The sequence below is a fragment of the Eptatretus burgeri genome, chromosome 1 (assembly GCF_056783735.1).
Source record: "Eptatretus burgeri isolate ZD-2024b chromosome 1, Ebu_testis_v1, whole genome shotgun sequence".
Lineage (NCBI taxonomy): Eukaryota > Metazoa > Chordata > Myxini > Myxiniformes > Myxinidae > Eptatretus > Eptatretus burgeri.
Genome location: NC_140961.1, coordinates 66,105,405 through 66,121,373, shown reverse-complemented (window position 1 = coordinate 66,121,373; position 15,969 = coordinate 66,105,405). Strand labels below are relative to the sequence as shown.

Below are 15,969 nucleotides of genomic sequence, written 5' to 3'. Positions count from 1 at the left end.
TTGGGAGGGGAACGGTAAGGACTTGAAGAGCAAACACAGTTGGGAAGGGGGTGGTGGCTGAGGCTTTTTTGTCGATTTGTCAGAATTGCATGTGTGAGTTTTCTCACAGTAAAAATGTAATTGTGTGTGCATCGCTGGCTGGGGGTGGGGAAGGGGGGGGCGTGACGCAATCACCCCAAGAGTAATTTGCTCGTACTACTGAAGAGCCTTTGTCCGTAGCTCATTGGGTTACTGCTATTCATTATGTGCTGGTGCTCCAGCATCACATATGTCACTCCAACGATATAATGGATTTTGAAGATCTAAAAATTATTGGAACCTCCTGTAAAAAGGCTGAAGCACAAGATCTGTTGCTTTCACATCACAGGTTGGTCGGTGATCTCTGGTTGTGTTTTTTTAACTGCCTATTCACCAATATATATATATATATATATATATATATATATATATATATATATATCTATATATCTATATATCGAGCCCCTCCCTGATTATTCCATGATTGATGCGTTCCTCCAGTAACCAATCCCAGTTAAACTTCCAAAATCCAGGCTGTCTGCACACATCAGCTCTTTTATTCCTCGCTTCTCCCGTCTGCATATCCACATTCTCGAGGCTGTTCTGTCTCACTCTTCACTTCAGAATTTCAAACAAGCAGTGGTCCATCACTGTTTGTCATCCACAATTATGTCCCTTGACTTGGATTACACTCATTACCCTTTCTTAACGCAACCCTCTTACTTACTAATTTCATGTTTCCTCACTGCCTCAAACCCTTATCCTATTCATTCTCTTGATGTTTGTCCAACTTTACTTTTGTCTTCCATGAGCCTTGCTTTTCCAAAGAAAACAAGAAAAAGAGCAATCGGAGATGGCAGACCCTCACCAGGACTTGTTTTGTGCGGTGTGTTATGTGGTGTTTAAACCTCATCATCTTCTATTTTCTTTGTATTATATCTCGTTTTGATTATTTTTCCCCCTCTTCAATCGCTCTTGATTACCTCTGCCACAGAAGGTGAACAGGGGTTATGTTTTCACCCCTGTCTGTCTGTTTGCCTCTCTGTCTCCGAGCAGGATATCTCAAAACGTTATGGATGGATTCAGACAAAACTTGGTGGACAGATTAGGTGCATGACAAGGACGAAATGATTAGATTTTGGTGAAGATCCGGACCCAGACACAAGCATTTTAAAGTCATTCTTCACCATTGAGAGATAGGGCCAAAATGATATATTGCACAATATCTCACAGTTATCAATGAATTCGGACAGAACTTGGTAGACAGGTTGGCTGTGTGAGAAGGACCAAATGCTTCGATTTTGGTGAAGATCTATCCAGATGATCCGATCATTTTCAATTTTTTTTTGAAGTGATTCTTCACCACTGATAGCACCAAAAACGATATCGCAAACAGTTATAGATGGATTCAGACTTTTTTATTATTCCGCATGCAGTCTGTAGCTGCTGGTTGAATCATTGTGGGGAGTGGGTTGCATCACTGCTGGGAGTGTGGCTGTGCCACTGATGCAGTGCCCCATTTCCAGTAAGCTTGTACTTGCCGACCTTGGAAGGAAGACCGGCTGAGTCAACCTACCTGGTGTTATTTAATGGTTAAAAACAGGGGCTCAAACTCAAGACGCTAAGATCTTAAGCCAGCCACTGAAACCATTAAGGCAATACCAGGCTTGGATTCAGACAAAACTTGGTGAATAAGTTGCCGATTAGATTATGGTTAAGGTCTGGATCCAGATCTGGCCTACCAGTGGGCTACAAATGGAAACTGTTCAGCCTGGCTGAGGTATACACTTTTTGCCATTGTCGTTATTTCCTATTTTACTCGCCCTCAATTTTTTGCTTCAATCAACATGCTTGATATCCCATTTGCATTATTCCATAATCCTTGTTCTCCTCTTCATAATCCTCAAAATTCCTTATGCATTAACCAACAGAAGGGCAAGATATAATGCATTCACAATATTCTTACCTCATGACGTTTTATTTTTCACAGGCAGCTTTTTAGGTGCACAGTTATAATAAATTGATGAAGTATTCAGCAGGAGTTCAAATGTACAAGTGCCAACTGTGCTATCCTGGGGTGTCTGAATAAGAAACGCTCATGCTCTTGCAGCTCTTCACTTTCCGTTTTCCCCGTTTCCCAATAACCCCAACACTATCATTTTGTACTTTCTTTCCTCACTCTGTGGACAAAACTTCTTTCCTCTTTTGTACTTTCTTTTATACTTTCCTCACTTCCTCACCGAGTTGCACTACAAGTGTACATTACTCAAAACAATCTCCGTATTCCCACGGGTAAAACCTCTGAGAGTCCAAAAAGAATTTGCAAATCCATCAAACAAACAAAATTTTCACTCATCTTTGCTGGGAAGTTACAGTTTAAATGACTCTCCAATATACAATATTTCAGTCTTAAAAAAGTGATTGTTAAATGATTGGAAGAAACATTTTCATGATAAAGCAAACATTTGAAAATATCATGAACGAGCTTGCATACTCCGCACCAGCGTCAACCACAATGTACCTAAAATAGCAGAGATGTTGTGTGTAGGCTGTAATTTACCAAAATCAACAATACAATAACACCCTCTGGTTTATAAAGTGCATCGTGGCACAAATGTCATCCAAATGAATGAGATACCCTGATATAGGTGTCTCTGAACTGAGAAAAATCGTTTTTATGAATAAAAAATATTTCAGGCAATATGGTAATTCTGAACAATCTCATCAAAGTAACAGATCATTTATAAAGTTTAGTACTCCTAAATAACACAGTGCTACCTTCAAATTCTCATCCCATAGTTATTGCATCGTAGTAAGTATTCAATAGTATCCAGGTGACACAAATGCATACAAAACCAGATGGTCTGCTACCTCTGTTTGATTCCTCCCTTGTACAGTAAAAATAAGATGGTGGGAAAGGCTTTATAGCATTCGAAATAATAATTAAAATGTCACACTAAAAAAAAAAATTATTTAGTCTCGGCACTCAGGCTGATGGCGACATAGGACAAGGACATTATGAGACTTGAATCGATTTTTACATGAATTCAAAGGACATTAGGAGCCAATGGACAAGAGTACAGCACAGTATATGCAATTTGAACCTCTGAATTAAGAGTAGGTGCTCAACACCAATCAGGCCAACCCAAACATTTCACACACATTTTAGATATCCAAAAATTTCTAACTCTTGCCCATCTAGAATATCTGACTTCGATAGAAAATGAATGGCAGGATGATTGCACGTGGGAGATGGTGTGGGCTGGGGGTTACCTTGCCAAACCAGCCTCGACCAATCTCCTGGACATAGCTGAGACTCTGACGGACAACTCCACCACTCCGCGACGTGTCTGCACAGGTTGGCATGAGGAGCGCACGTGGTTACATGAAGAACACTCCTTGCTTCTCGCTGCTTGTCTCCAATGCTTTCTATCTGCATGTGGGAGGATGACAGACTATCCAGACAGACAGAGTAGTAGAAGGAACAATGGGTGAGGGATAATGTTGGAATGATGAAAAAAAAAAGCCATGAAAGGTCCAGATGAAATTCGAGTACAACAGAGGTGAGAATAGATATCGAGAGGTGAGAGGTGAGAGGTGAAGGATTTATGTACGAATGGTCAATTTTGAAAACAAAAAAAGAAAAGGAATTAAAATTCCAGATGTGGAGTGAATAGAGTGTCAAGCATACACTTTGTAACAAAGGAGAGATATAAATGAGTATATGTATGAAATAAAAACAATAAAGGCTCTCACATGTACATCTTTGAGAACAAGCTGAAGCAAGACATGGGGGTAAGTTGGGTATGTACAGTGTGAACACAAACAGGAAAGTTCATTGGGTGTGCCGGCCAGTGAGCGTGCGCACGTCCGCCCCCAACTCCCCCCAAGCCCCCTCCTCCACCCCTCCCCCTACCCCCCAGGCATGGAACTGGGAGACTCTTGAGCAGTTATGGTTGCTACAATCAAACAAGTCGACGGTTACCACAATCAAACAAACTATGTAACAACCTGATAAATCAACATGCTTGGAAGGCACAAAACCTAGGTCTTTCACCACTTTACATGTGCTATTGAGTTAATCACAGTGAAATCAATACAATGTAGTACTAATATCATGACCACAGCTTGCAAAAAGCATACAGGTAAACTTAAAGGACCATCTAGACATTATATACACAGCCAGGGTATGAGGTGCAGTGGTTAAGGAGATCAAATAAGAAAACAAATTTGAAAATGAAGAAAGAGGAAGAGAATTAGAATTGGTTGGCCTTGGTATCCGAATAATGCCTTTCACATGAAAAATTCAAGCTACCTGGTCAACTTCTTTATGGTGAAGAAGCTACTGTCCAGACAGCATCCACACCGAGATAGCACAGTGTAACCTGGTGTCAAGGCACCTCCAATAAAACTAGACCACTTGCTACCCAAACTCCAGGCAGAATTTGGAATTTATCCAGGGTGCTGGGGACATCTCAGCAGCTCTTCACAACGGGCACTGTGGGATCTGTAACGTCCACCATCTAATGCAGGCAGACGGGATGCCCAGTTATCTGTCCATCCACACACATTGTTGAATCACACCGCATGATAAATACTAGGATTACAGTCTAGAACTGTCAAGATTCGAACCCAGGTTAGACAGCTCAGAGGCGATGGTGCATATCTTTAGGCTATCCTTTCAGACCAAAAGAGGAGACTCAGGGGTGAAAAGGAGAGTGGGGAGGAGGGGGGGGGAGCTTTGGGACAAGACAAGAGGAAAGGAAGGAAGCGAATTGTATCGGTCAAGTACAGGAAAGGAGGTGGGTGGGAGTGTCTGAGTGGGTGTGGGGGAGGCTGGGAAGGAGGGAGAGGAAGAGCGACTTAAAATTTCTGCCACTGTTGGATATGTAATATGTAGACATCCGAAAATATTTCTTTTAACCACATTATGCAATGGATAGACAGGTAATCTCAGAAGCTATTTGTTTTGCTTATCTTTCTTCTTTTTCAAGGAAAGACAATAAATATTGAGCAGGCGTATAAAAAAAAAAAAACCTTGTGTCATATCAATCAAACAAATCCTTCACCTAATACTCCAAGAGTTGTTCAAGTTTGCTGGAGACAAGTTATTGTGGAATATATTGTTGCGGATTTCGCGCCCGCCGGCGTGCGAACGGCCACGTAACTCGAATCGCGGCACGTCGCCCACCGGACGGACAATCCAGTCGTGACCCTCTCGGACTAACGCCGGGAACCAGTCACGGGTGGACCTTTCGGTCACACCGCGATCGAGCCAATCAGCCCCCGCGTGGGATAGGGTTGCTCGCCAAATTCGACCTACCTAAGTACCCACGCGGAGGGTAGACCGGGCGATCGCACCTCGCCGCAGGTCGACTTCGGACACGGGCCACTTAAGCGACCCGTTCCGTACTATCAGAATAACCGAGCGGTGTTATCGTCGACCTCGACGGTTCGATTAATTATCGGGCGTATTCAGCCCACTACCAACCCTTTACGTGAAGTAAGATGGGGATTCAATGGGGGAAAAGACGAAGCGAAGCGGGAGAACAGTTCAACAATAAAGCACATTTATTCGCGACGAACGGAAAGCACACAAACACAATTCCACCAAATGCACACAAAAAAAAAGAAAACACAATTCCATTTACACAAAAAGCAAACATAAAAGTGAAAACACAGTGCAGAGCTAATACCGACTACCGAGCACACGGCAACACTTATACAATTCTACTTCACAGACGGCGCCGACAACACATATTCCCAAAGCAAAAGAAAAGAAATCCCCCAAGAATGAGGTAGGCCTGGGGCCGAGACCGGGTCGGGCCTACCCGTCTGGTGATGAGACGCGGAGCGGCGATGGCGCCTCTCTCCGCGGGCCTCGTGGACAGTGCCTGGCAGGGGGTGGGAACGGGGCCCCCTTGGTCGCACTATCTCAGCGCGGGGGGAAACAGGAGGGGGTTGCTGATGCTCGGGGTATAGAGGATCTTTATTATGTGCGACGAGCGTCTCCACCTCGGCCAGGTCGCGCTGTCGGCCTCCCTCGGGTGCAGCTTCCTGCACGACGCGAGCACCCCCTCGTCTGGTGTCGCCGCCTTTCCACAGCTCCGTCCCCTCCGTTCCGACTCCAACGCACACGACGAGCAGCTCCACCGCCCGCGAAGTCTTGACCCTCTGCTTCCGACTCTCCTCTTCTTGACTCTCCGACCTGTTCTTGCTGACTCTCCTTTGCGACTCTCTTGCAACTCTGACTGACGAACACCGTCCTTTTATCCCCCCGTAACTTCGCCTTTGACCCCCTCCCTTTGACCTTTCACCTCGCTCCCCATTGGCCCGAGAAAAAGTGGGCGTGAAGGCTTTTTGATCCACAAATTTGCATATATCGATCGTTCTGGAGGCGGGGCCAAATCGCCCCTCGCTCACCGATTGGACGGCAAAAAGTGGGCGTGTGTCGTTTTTGATCCGTTTTTGAAGCACAAAATCCGTGATTTTGTACACGCTGTTCGACGCGCGTTCTGCATGAGTCCAACACCGGTACCCACAGCAGGGCAAGAACGGTGGCGATGCTACGGTTGTGAGGTGTGCGTGAAGGTCGTGGCGGTTGTGGTGAAGCGGTGGTTGTGGTCGGTGGTTGATGTTGTGGTTGTGATCATGGCGGTTGGTCCAAAATAAAGATAGTAAAAGAAAAACGGCTATCCTGAAGAGTCGCAGCTCGCATAAATGACATGTATTCCCACTAGACAACGGGTTCGGGCCTAACTACACATGTACTTACCGAGATACCTCACCTAAGGGACCTGAATGGTGGTTTGCGAATCTGGTAACCACAACACTACCCCCTTCCCTTTTTACAGACTCGTCCCGAGTCGTCAAATTTTCGTGTGCCATCATGTGTAGTTTTCCCCTAGTACATTTTACCTACGGATCCCTGAGTGCGACATTCATGGTATTCGTGTCCCCAAAATAAATAACCTGAGGGCTGCGTAACTACCTAAACAAACTCACTCACACGGACGACTTAAATAAAATTGCCGGCGCTAAGACATACATGCCGGGGGCGCACTCATATTTACAGTACATCTTAACCTTAACTTACAAATTTTACACTAAACCATGGCCCAGGATCATTGAACTCTGCAAAAGAAAAGCAGTCAGCAGGGAGCCAGGCTGCTCGCATGCAGTCTCTGGCTCAAAACAATGCAGGTGACAGGGAACGTGGCTGGCTGCTCACACGCAGTCCAAGGCCTTCCCTTTTGAACTGAACGCAGTGAACCACAACGGTGCATGGGCTGCACAAACGCAGTCTCCGTGCCAGCTCAAGTGGCACACGCAATGAGCACAACGAATGGATGCATGAACGGTTTGAACTGAATGCAGTGAATCACAACGGTGCATGGGCTGCACAAACGTAGTCTCCGTGCCAGCTCAAGTGGCACACGCAATGAGCACAACGAATGAATGGATGGACGCAAAACACGGTGCACGGGCTGCCACTGCAGGCCCGTGTTGTAGCTGCCAACAGGGCAGTTCTCGCAGCTTGCAAACTGTTGCCTTGATCCTGGCGCACATGGAAATGAACAGGGGGGGGCAAAGCAAAATTGAACGGGGCTGGTGAACATGGGCAGTGGGCATGGCATGGCAAAGGTGAGCAGGCAAACTCAGCCCGCAGAATAAGGCCGCTGCAGGCAAACACAGCCGGCAGATGAACTGGCCGGCACAGGCCTTGAAGAAAAAACAGCCAGCCGGCAGATGAAGTGGGCCGGCACAGGCCTTGCAGCACAGCAGCTGCAGACGATCCAGCCGGCACAGGCCTCGCAGCACACAGCCAGCAGATGAAGCTGGCCAGCTTTTGCCGTCAGTGGAAGTTGGTGGAGGGAGTGCGGTGGTGCTGGCCACTTGGAAGGCGGGCTCGGACCTACCTACCTGTCTCCCTCCCAACCTATCGCCTTTGCCTGTCACTGTACATACCCACTCCCTTAATTTGTCAAACCCCAATTTAGCCCCAACTTATTTTTTTGTTGTTTTTTTTTTTTTTCTTACTTCCCCACTATAAATCGTCCCCTAACCCCCTTTATCGTCCTTGTTCGGCTAACCTATCCTGTCACCTAGCCTACTCCCAACCCCTACATTCCCTTCCCGGAGGGGAATAAGGGAGAGCTAACGTCCTGTGTCGAGGCCCAACTCAAGCCTCAGAATGGCCTCCCCAGAGTTCGGCGATCTTAACACCAAGTGGGTCCAGCGGCCCACAACGACAGCGAGGGGATGGATGGTGCGGAGGGGTACATCTCCTAATCTACCCTAACCATTTAACTGTTAAACTACCCCGGGGCTTTCAACAAGCGCCTCTCGCTTAAACTATTGGTTCTAACAACCCAGATTCCCGTCGCCTGTGTTGGTGTCCTCACAATTTCGGGCCTCGCCCCCCAATTTTCTCTCCGTGCCCTCACACGGTCTCCTGGCTGGGACACGTGGCTCCCTTTGGCAGGCACGACCCTCTGCCGAATCTCCCGCTATGGCACCCCCGGGCACTACACTGCCTCCGAGCCTACCAGCTCCCTAACACTGGGGAGTGCCCCCCATGGCACCTCCCCTGAAATGCACACGTGGCAGGCCGGCCTCCCGGGCCCCTTTCCGAGGGTCACCCGTGCCCACAACACTGCCCACGCGGCTAATGGCGCCCCGGGCCCCCGCACCAAGCAGGCGCACCCGTGCCCACTACTCTATCCCGGCCCCCCATGGGCCCATGGCCTACCACGGCCGACTAGCCTGGTGCCCGGGGTACCCACTCAGCGATACTCACCTTTCGCAGCCACGCTCCCAAGCCCGTCAACAGGGCTCCTGCACCCCTCCAAATGGGTCTCGAGCCTACTTTCCCACTAACAACAAAACGACCTCCATTTTTCAATTTGACTAACCCAGCTAACTCACTCTACACTGACCCCGGGGTCCCTTGGGCGGGAGTCACTCCTCCCCCCAATCACTCATCGCACCATGCATTCCCCATTCGCTCCACTCACACAGACCCGCTGGCCTCACTCACTCAACAAGTACTCACCTCACAACTCACCAACTCTTCAACACACACACCACCGAACTCTGCCATCCTCCTAACTACCTCCCCTAACTAACTCGTGCTCCCACGTCGTCCCTTAAACTAGTAGCACGTTCCCTTTTAACCTACGTAGCTAAACTACGTCCCCTCTACACACTCACCAGTCTGTCTCTGTCTCCTAACTCAAAAATTCATTTTATTTCCCAACCTAAATCTGGCTACAATCCCTCTAACTAATCCATTCCACGGACTCCATGAGGACTTACCCCTGCCCCATGAAGTCGGTCTAACTAAGCTAACCCTTCCCCCTAACTAGTTTCCATCCTGTGCCCAGGTAAGGGGGGTCTTTCACCCCTTGCCCAGGAATCCTGTACACCCGAAAGTGAGGCCTGCTTTTTTTTTTTCCCATGCGCAGCACCTGCGCGGCAACTCAGAGCTCGCGCACTTTGCACCTGCCCGTGACGTCATGCAGCTGCACGTGTTCCTCGTCCCTCCTTGGACGGGACCATCCGGCAGAGATACCCCTCCTGCCGGATTCCAACCCCACGTGCAGCCATGACGTCACCGTGCGCATAAAAAAAAACAAGCCCCACGTCTCGAGGGGTTTCCCACGCGAACACATGTGCTTTGCCCGTTGGAGCTCAACACACACGATCGCGTGGAGAACCCATCCGGTCCAAATCCATTTACCTGCCTAAACTTTGTCCGTCCGCGGGATCGGCAAATCCACCGCGTGCGTTTCCGGACCGGGACTTCACTCTCGCAAGCGAGCACGTGGCGGTCTCGTGCGTTGCACAGCACGAACCGCGTGCTCACTGCTGGGTGAACCCGGCACGGTCCCAGAAACAACTACAGCCGCTACTCGGCTTTCTCTCCTCTCATGTCGCCTTCGTCGTCGCCATTCAACCCACGCACACCTGCGTGTTACGACGCACACAGTCCACTCAATCACATTCACACCGGGAGACGCGGCTGCGTGCTCCCGCATGCCAACCGACATCTCCCTCACATACCGCTCTCTCACACACACGGTCTCCCTTGCACACAGCGACCTTGCACACGGCCGTTCACTCACGCGTGCCTCACTACTCTCACACCGTGCCTCATCCACACACGCGGGGGCACTCAACCGCGGTGCCTCATCCACACACCGTGCCTCACTCATACACGCGGGGGCACTTACACCTTGCACCACACACACAGGGACAACCACACTGGGGATTCGTGTCCCCACAAGGGTCTCCGGGGCCTCTATACCCCCCAAGCTCTCCGTGCACCCGTCCACAGCACCCGTCCCCTCAACCTCGCAAAACACGACCGAACTCACCTGGTCGTGACTCGCCTCAAGGGGGCATACTCCCTCCCCTTGTTCCTGGAGGAGGCCATCCAGGTGCTCGCACTGGGTCTCTGCACGCTCCGCGAGCTCACCCCCATTATCCTCCACTACCTCCGTGTGTGTGTGTGCGTCACTTACCCCGTCTTCATCGTGTTTATTGGTCTCTGCTTCTTTCTGGCGTCTTTCCCTTATCTTTATGTAGGTCAACCTTGCTTTCTCTTTAAGTCGCTCCCGTCCTTCCCTGTTTTTCACTCCTTGCTCTTTCACGATCTCCGCGTACCTCATCCTTGCTCTCCGTATTAATTGTTCTTTTCTCTCCCTCGCAATTACTTTCACCTCGTCTCTTGTCTCCCGAATTACTTTTTCCTTACCCGCCTCCACCGCGGGCCTGTCAGCCGTTGCACCCCCTTCCAGCTCGTTTGCTTCCACACGTGGAGTCGCCATTCCCAGCTCCCTGGTCACGGCCTTCATGCCCGCCTGCAGGCATCGGCCCATGTTCTGCGTCTCACCCCGTAGCTTTCTCGTTTCTTCCTTCATGTTCGTTTCCATTTTAGTTTTCATGCGTTTTATTTCGTTTGTGAATGTATCCATCTTTTCGTTTATTTGTTTGTTCATGTCTTTCATTTCGTTTTTTATTTCATTTGTCATTGCCGCATTCATTCGTGCCAGCATGGTGAATAGCTGGGCCATGTCGGGTGCGCTTGAGTGAACCGTTTCGGCAGGGGTTGGGGAAGGGTCTTGGTGGAGAGGGGGGGGGAGGTGTCATACACCGCGGCCGCTGCCGCACCCACCTCGGGCCCTGGGTTCAGTTGGGCGAGTCCGTGTTCCTGCACAATCAACATTTCCTGCTCGGGGATTCCATCCTGGACCATGGACTCTACATTATTACACATATACATTTCTAATACCCCCGGCTCCCGCTCGCCTTGAGACGCCATCTTGCTTCTCGTGAAGGGTTAATTTCGCTCGCTCGTAATTTGGAGGGAATCGGGGGTCGCTTCTCTCACCCCTGGACCGATTCCCGTGAATTTAGCCGGAGACAGGAGAGCCCGTTTTCCTGTTCTCCGATACCAGTGCCGAGAGGAGGGCGATGAATTTGTATCGCACGACCTGACACCAGTGTTGCGGATTTCGCGCCCGCCGGCGTGCGAACGGCCACGTAACTCGAATCGCGGCACGTCGCCCACCGGACGGACAATCCAGTCGTGACCCTCTCGGACTAACGCCGGGAACCAGTCACGGGTGGACCTTTCGGTCACACCGCGATCGAGCCAATCAGCCCCCGCGTGGGATAGGGTTGCTCGCCAAATTCGACCTACCTAAGTACCCACGCGGAGGGTAGACCGGGCGATCGCACCTCGCCGCAGGTCGACTTCGGACACGGGCCACTTAAGCGACCCGTTCCGTACTATCAGAATAACCGAGCGGTGTTATCGTCGACCTCGACGGTTCGATTAATTATCGGGCGTATTCAGCCCACTACCAACCCTTTACGTGAAGTAAGATGGGGATTCAATGGGGGAAAAGACGAAGCGAAGCGGGAGAACAGTTCAACAATAAAGCACATTTATTCGCGACGAACGGAAAGCACACAAACACAATTCCACCAAATGCACACAAAAAAAAAGAAAACACAATTCCATTTACACAAAAAGCAAACATAAAAGTGAAAACACAGTGCAGAGCTAATACCGACTACCGAGCACACGGCAACACTTATACAATTCTACTTCACAGACGGCGCCGACAACACATACCCAAAACCAAGGAAAAGAAATCCCCCAAGAATGAGGTAGGCCTGGGGCCGAGACCGGGTCGGGCCTACCCGTCTGGTGATGAGACGCGGAGCGGCGATGGCGCCTCTCTCCGCGGGCCTCGTGGACAGTGCCTGGCAGGGGGTGGGAACGGGCCCCCTTGGTCGCACTATCTCAGCGCGGGGGAAACAGGAGGGGGTTGCTGATGCTCGGGGTATAGAGGATCTTTATTATGTGCGACGAGCGTCTCCACCTCGGCCAGGTCGCGCTGTCGGCCTCCCTCGGGTGCAGCTTCCTGCACGACGCGAGCACCCCCTCGTCTGGTGTCGCCGCCTTTCCACAGCTCCGTCCCCTCCGTTCCGACTCCAACGCACACGACGAGCAGCTCCACCGCCCGCGAAGTCTTGACCCTCTGCTTCCGACTCTCCTCTTCTTGACTCTCCGACCTGTTCTTGCTGACTCTCCTTTGCGACTCTCTTGCAACTCTGACTGACGAACACCGTCCTTTTATCCCCCCGTAACTTCGCCTTTGACCCCCTCCCTTTGACCTTTCACCTCGCTCCCCATTGGCCCGAGAAAAAGTGGGCGTGAAGGCTTTTTGATCCACAAATTTGCATATATCGATCGTTCTGGAGGCGGGGCCAAATCGCCCCTCGCTCACCGATTGGACGGCAAAAAGTGGGCGTGTGTCGTTTTTGATCCGTTTTTGAAGCACAAAATCCGTGATTTTGTACACGCTGTTCGACGCGCGTTCTGCATGAGTCCAACACCGGTACCCACAGCAGGGCAAGAACGGTGGCGATGCTACGGTTGTGAGGTGTGCGTGAAGGTCGTGGCGGTTGTGGTGAAGCGGTGGTTGTGGTCGGTGGTTGATGTTGTGGTTGTGATCATGGCGGTTGGTCCAAAATAAAGATAGTAAAAGAAAAACGGCTATCCTGAAGAGTCGCAGCTCGCATAAATGACATGTATTCCCACTAGACAACGGGTTCGGGCCTAACTACACATGTACTTACCGAGATACCTCACCTAAGGGACCTGAATGGTGGTTTGCGAATCTGGTAACCACAACAATATAAAAACGATAGTTCAAAGCTGAAATTTTGTACAATGATCTTGTCTACCTTGAGCAATGGTTTAGAGGAAGAGACATTAAACTGGGGGGAAAAGTTTGTGGAAAAAAGATGGCTTTCGATATAGTCACATGTGCTGTACTGGAACAGAGTTATCATAAAGTTAATTGGGAAGCAGAATATTACACCAGCTGAGATTCAAAGGAGATTGTGCAGTTTGGTGCTACTTCACTCTCATGTAGTTCATTGTGTTTAAATGATGCAGTGAGCTCAAAAATGGCTGTGAATCAGTTAACAATTTTGAGTCGTTAACTGCTGCAACTCAAGGAAATTCAACGTGTTGAACAGGTAATTTTGGAGAATTGTAATTTTACAACAGAATTTGAAATTACAACAGAATCAAATGTAATTGTTGGAACTGTGGAAAGAATCATTCATAACTCTTGAAATTCAAGACTAGTGGAAAATGAGTATCAAAGGAACTCATGGTTGATCAAAAGACAACTCTTGTGGCCATTGGAACACCACTAGAGGGAGGAAGATGATTTCTTGAAAAATATTGTGACCGTAATGAGGTCTTGTTCTATTGTTTCATTCCAGAGACAGAACGATCCAGCATGGTACGGAGACATCATCTCCACTACAAAAAAAACAGAAGTTCAGTCATTAGTCGGAAAATTGATGGTAATATAATTTTGGGAGCTTAACGACTCAATATGGGTGGAGTGTCAGTGATGTAATGATTAGAGAGTCCGCACCGAGTCAAGGAGGTGGGAGGTTCAAACCATGGCCGAGTCAAAACAAAGACTTTAAAAAAAGACATGGCACATGCTGCTTCCTTGCTTGAGGTTCAGAATTGTAAAGGATAAGAGCACGGACGATCCCCATAGGCTGGCATCCATGGTGAGGAGGAAATTCCTCCTGAGGAAATGCCCCCACTGAGTGGAGTTAGAAAGGCGACACCATTGTTGTGGCATCACTGGTACCCAGAGTGCCCTGGGAAGTGATGGCACTTCCCTCAAATAAGTACCAGCTGACTGGAAACGGGGCACTGCACCAGCTGCACAGCTGTGCTCCCAGCAATGATTCAACCGGCAGCACCAGGCTGCATACAGTATGAAATAATAATAATACATTATGTTACGTTCTTAATAACTCTTTCATTAATGAAAATAAATAGCACAAAAACAATGCACATACATGCTAATTAAGGGTACAGTTTGGTCAAATTTTAAAGTTGAAGTCCAAACCATATTTTCCCTCTTTCCCTCTAGGTTTGCAGATTTGCTGTTCAGAGGATGTTCACAAACATAACCTTCACAAAAGGAAAGGACCTCCTGTATATACCTGAACGCTGTGCAGGGTAATATGTTCTCTGAACCCTCTATTCCTTGTTTGGTTTCGGGGCCACAAGAGAAATTATAGTATATCGGGTGCCAGTATTGCATATACTGATAAAAAGTGAAGTGTCTGAACATGTGTGTGTGTAAGTGTCATTGGTTGTTATCTCCATATTTGGGTTTCAGAAGGTGGAACCAGTTGGTCTTGCAAGAGGTATATGCAATTTAATATTTTACTCTGCGACCTGGATATAATTGTTTTGTAATTGTTGCTGTGTTGAACATAATTGGGCAAATATAGTTGGCGGTTAAGGGGTTGAAAGCACGAACTTCCATGGCATGGGCTAGGTATGCTTTTGGTTTTAAGTGAGTACTCAGTAGTATTGGGGTCATTTGAGCAAACTAATTACAAGATTGGATATATGCACAAATAAATATAAAAACATAGCTTCAAGGAAGATTATTACTCCCAGGTCTCAAAATTAATGGATTTGTAAAAAAAACATTCGAAAAACCCGTTTTCATGATGTCATTATGGGTTATTTTATGTAGATCAGTGAATTTTTTTTAATTCAATCCATTTTAAATTCAGGCTCAAACACAACAAAATGTGACAAAAGTCCAGGGGTGTGAATACTTTCTGAAGGCACTGTTCAACGATACAATGTATTGTCTCTCCTGTGCTTGAGAAAAGCCTCCAATAGTGCTTCTGTCTCTTCCTGAAGCCAGTTAGATCGCTTCACCACCATCCTGCTTTCAGAGACCTCTTCCTTTCTCGAATCTGGTTGAATTTTTTAAAATCCCATTCGGAATTCAGTTTTATAAAGAGGATGTCATGGGTCACATGTGTCTGATCAAAGCGGGATTGTATCAAAGCAGAGCTGTATTAAAGCGGGAGGCAGTGTATAGCTCTACCCCCCCCACCCCCGCCCGAACATAAGAACTCTCCCTGGGGTTGTATCAAAGCGAGGTTGTATCAAAGCGGGACGTCTTGGTACTGGTCATAACTGCCTGCAGTTATTAAGTGACAGTTCTATTTTTTAATATTTTTCCTTTCTTCCTTGTGTATATATCAATCTCGCCGATACCCTTTGGTAGTTTTTGTTGTTGTATGTTGTTGTTGGTGTTGTTCTCTCGAAAGGCTCACGGCACAAAAATAGCAGATCAATCTCCCAGGAGCGACCAGGTGACCCCCCAATATCCAAAATGGTGTACCCCCACCTTCATGAAGCCAGTGCCATGCGAGAGTTAGAGACACAAGAGGGAGTGGGCCGGTCAATGGGGACCCATCGGCACCCTAACTGTGGCTGTGCTGCCCTGACAAATCCAGGCAGTAGAGTGGAGTGGGAAATATTCGGCCCTTGACTTGCATTGTGGGGTACAACCACTGTGAAGAGGC

The 15,969-nt window shown here is 48.4% G+C and overlaps 1 protein-coding gene across 7 annotated transcripts in view; it reads right to left on the bottom strand.

Moving 5' to 3' along the window:
- Window positions 1–15,969, bottom strand: part of LMTK1 (lemur tail kinase 1) — a 421,666-nt gene that overhangs the window by 220,810 nt on the left and 184,887 nt on the right. For 4 of the 7 annotated variants that reach the window (XM_085886592.1, XM_085886566.1, XM_085886575.1 and 1 more), the window contains exon 4: window positions 3,292–3,368. In XM_085886592.1, the coding sequence (XP_085742718.1) occupies window positions 3,292–3,368 (77 nt within the window). Of the gene's footprint in view, window positions 1–3,291; window positions 3,474–3,774; window positions 3,839–15,969 lie in introns of those variants that run through there. The other 3 variants (XM_085886611.1, XM_085886602.1, XM_085886622.1) reach the window with 3 other exon arrangements.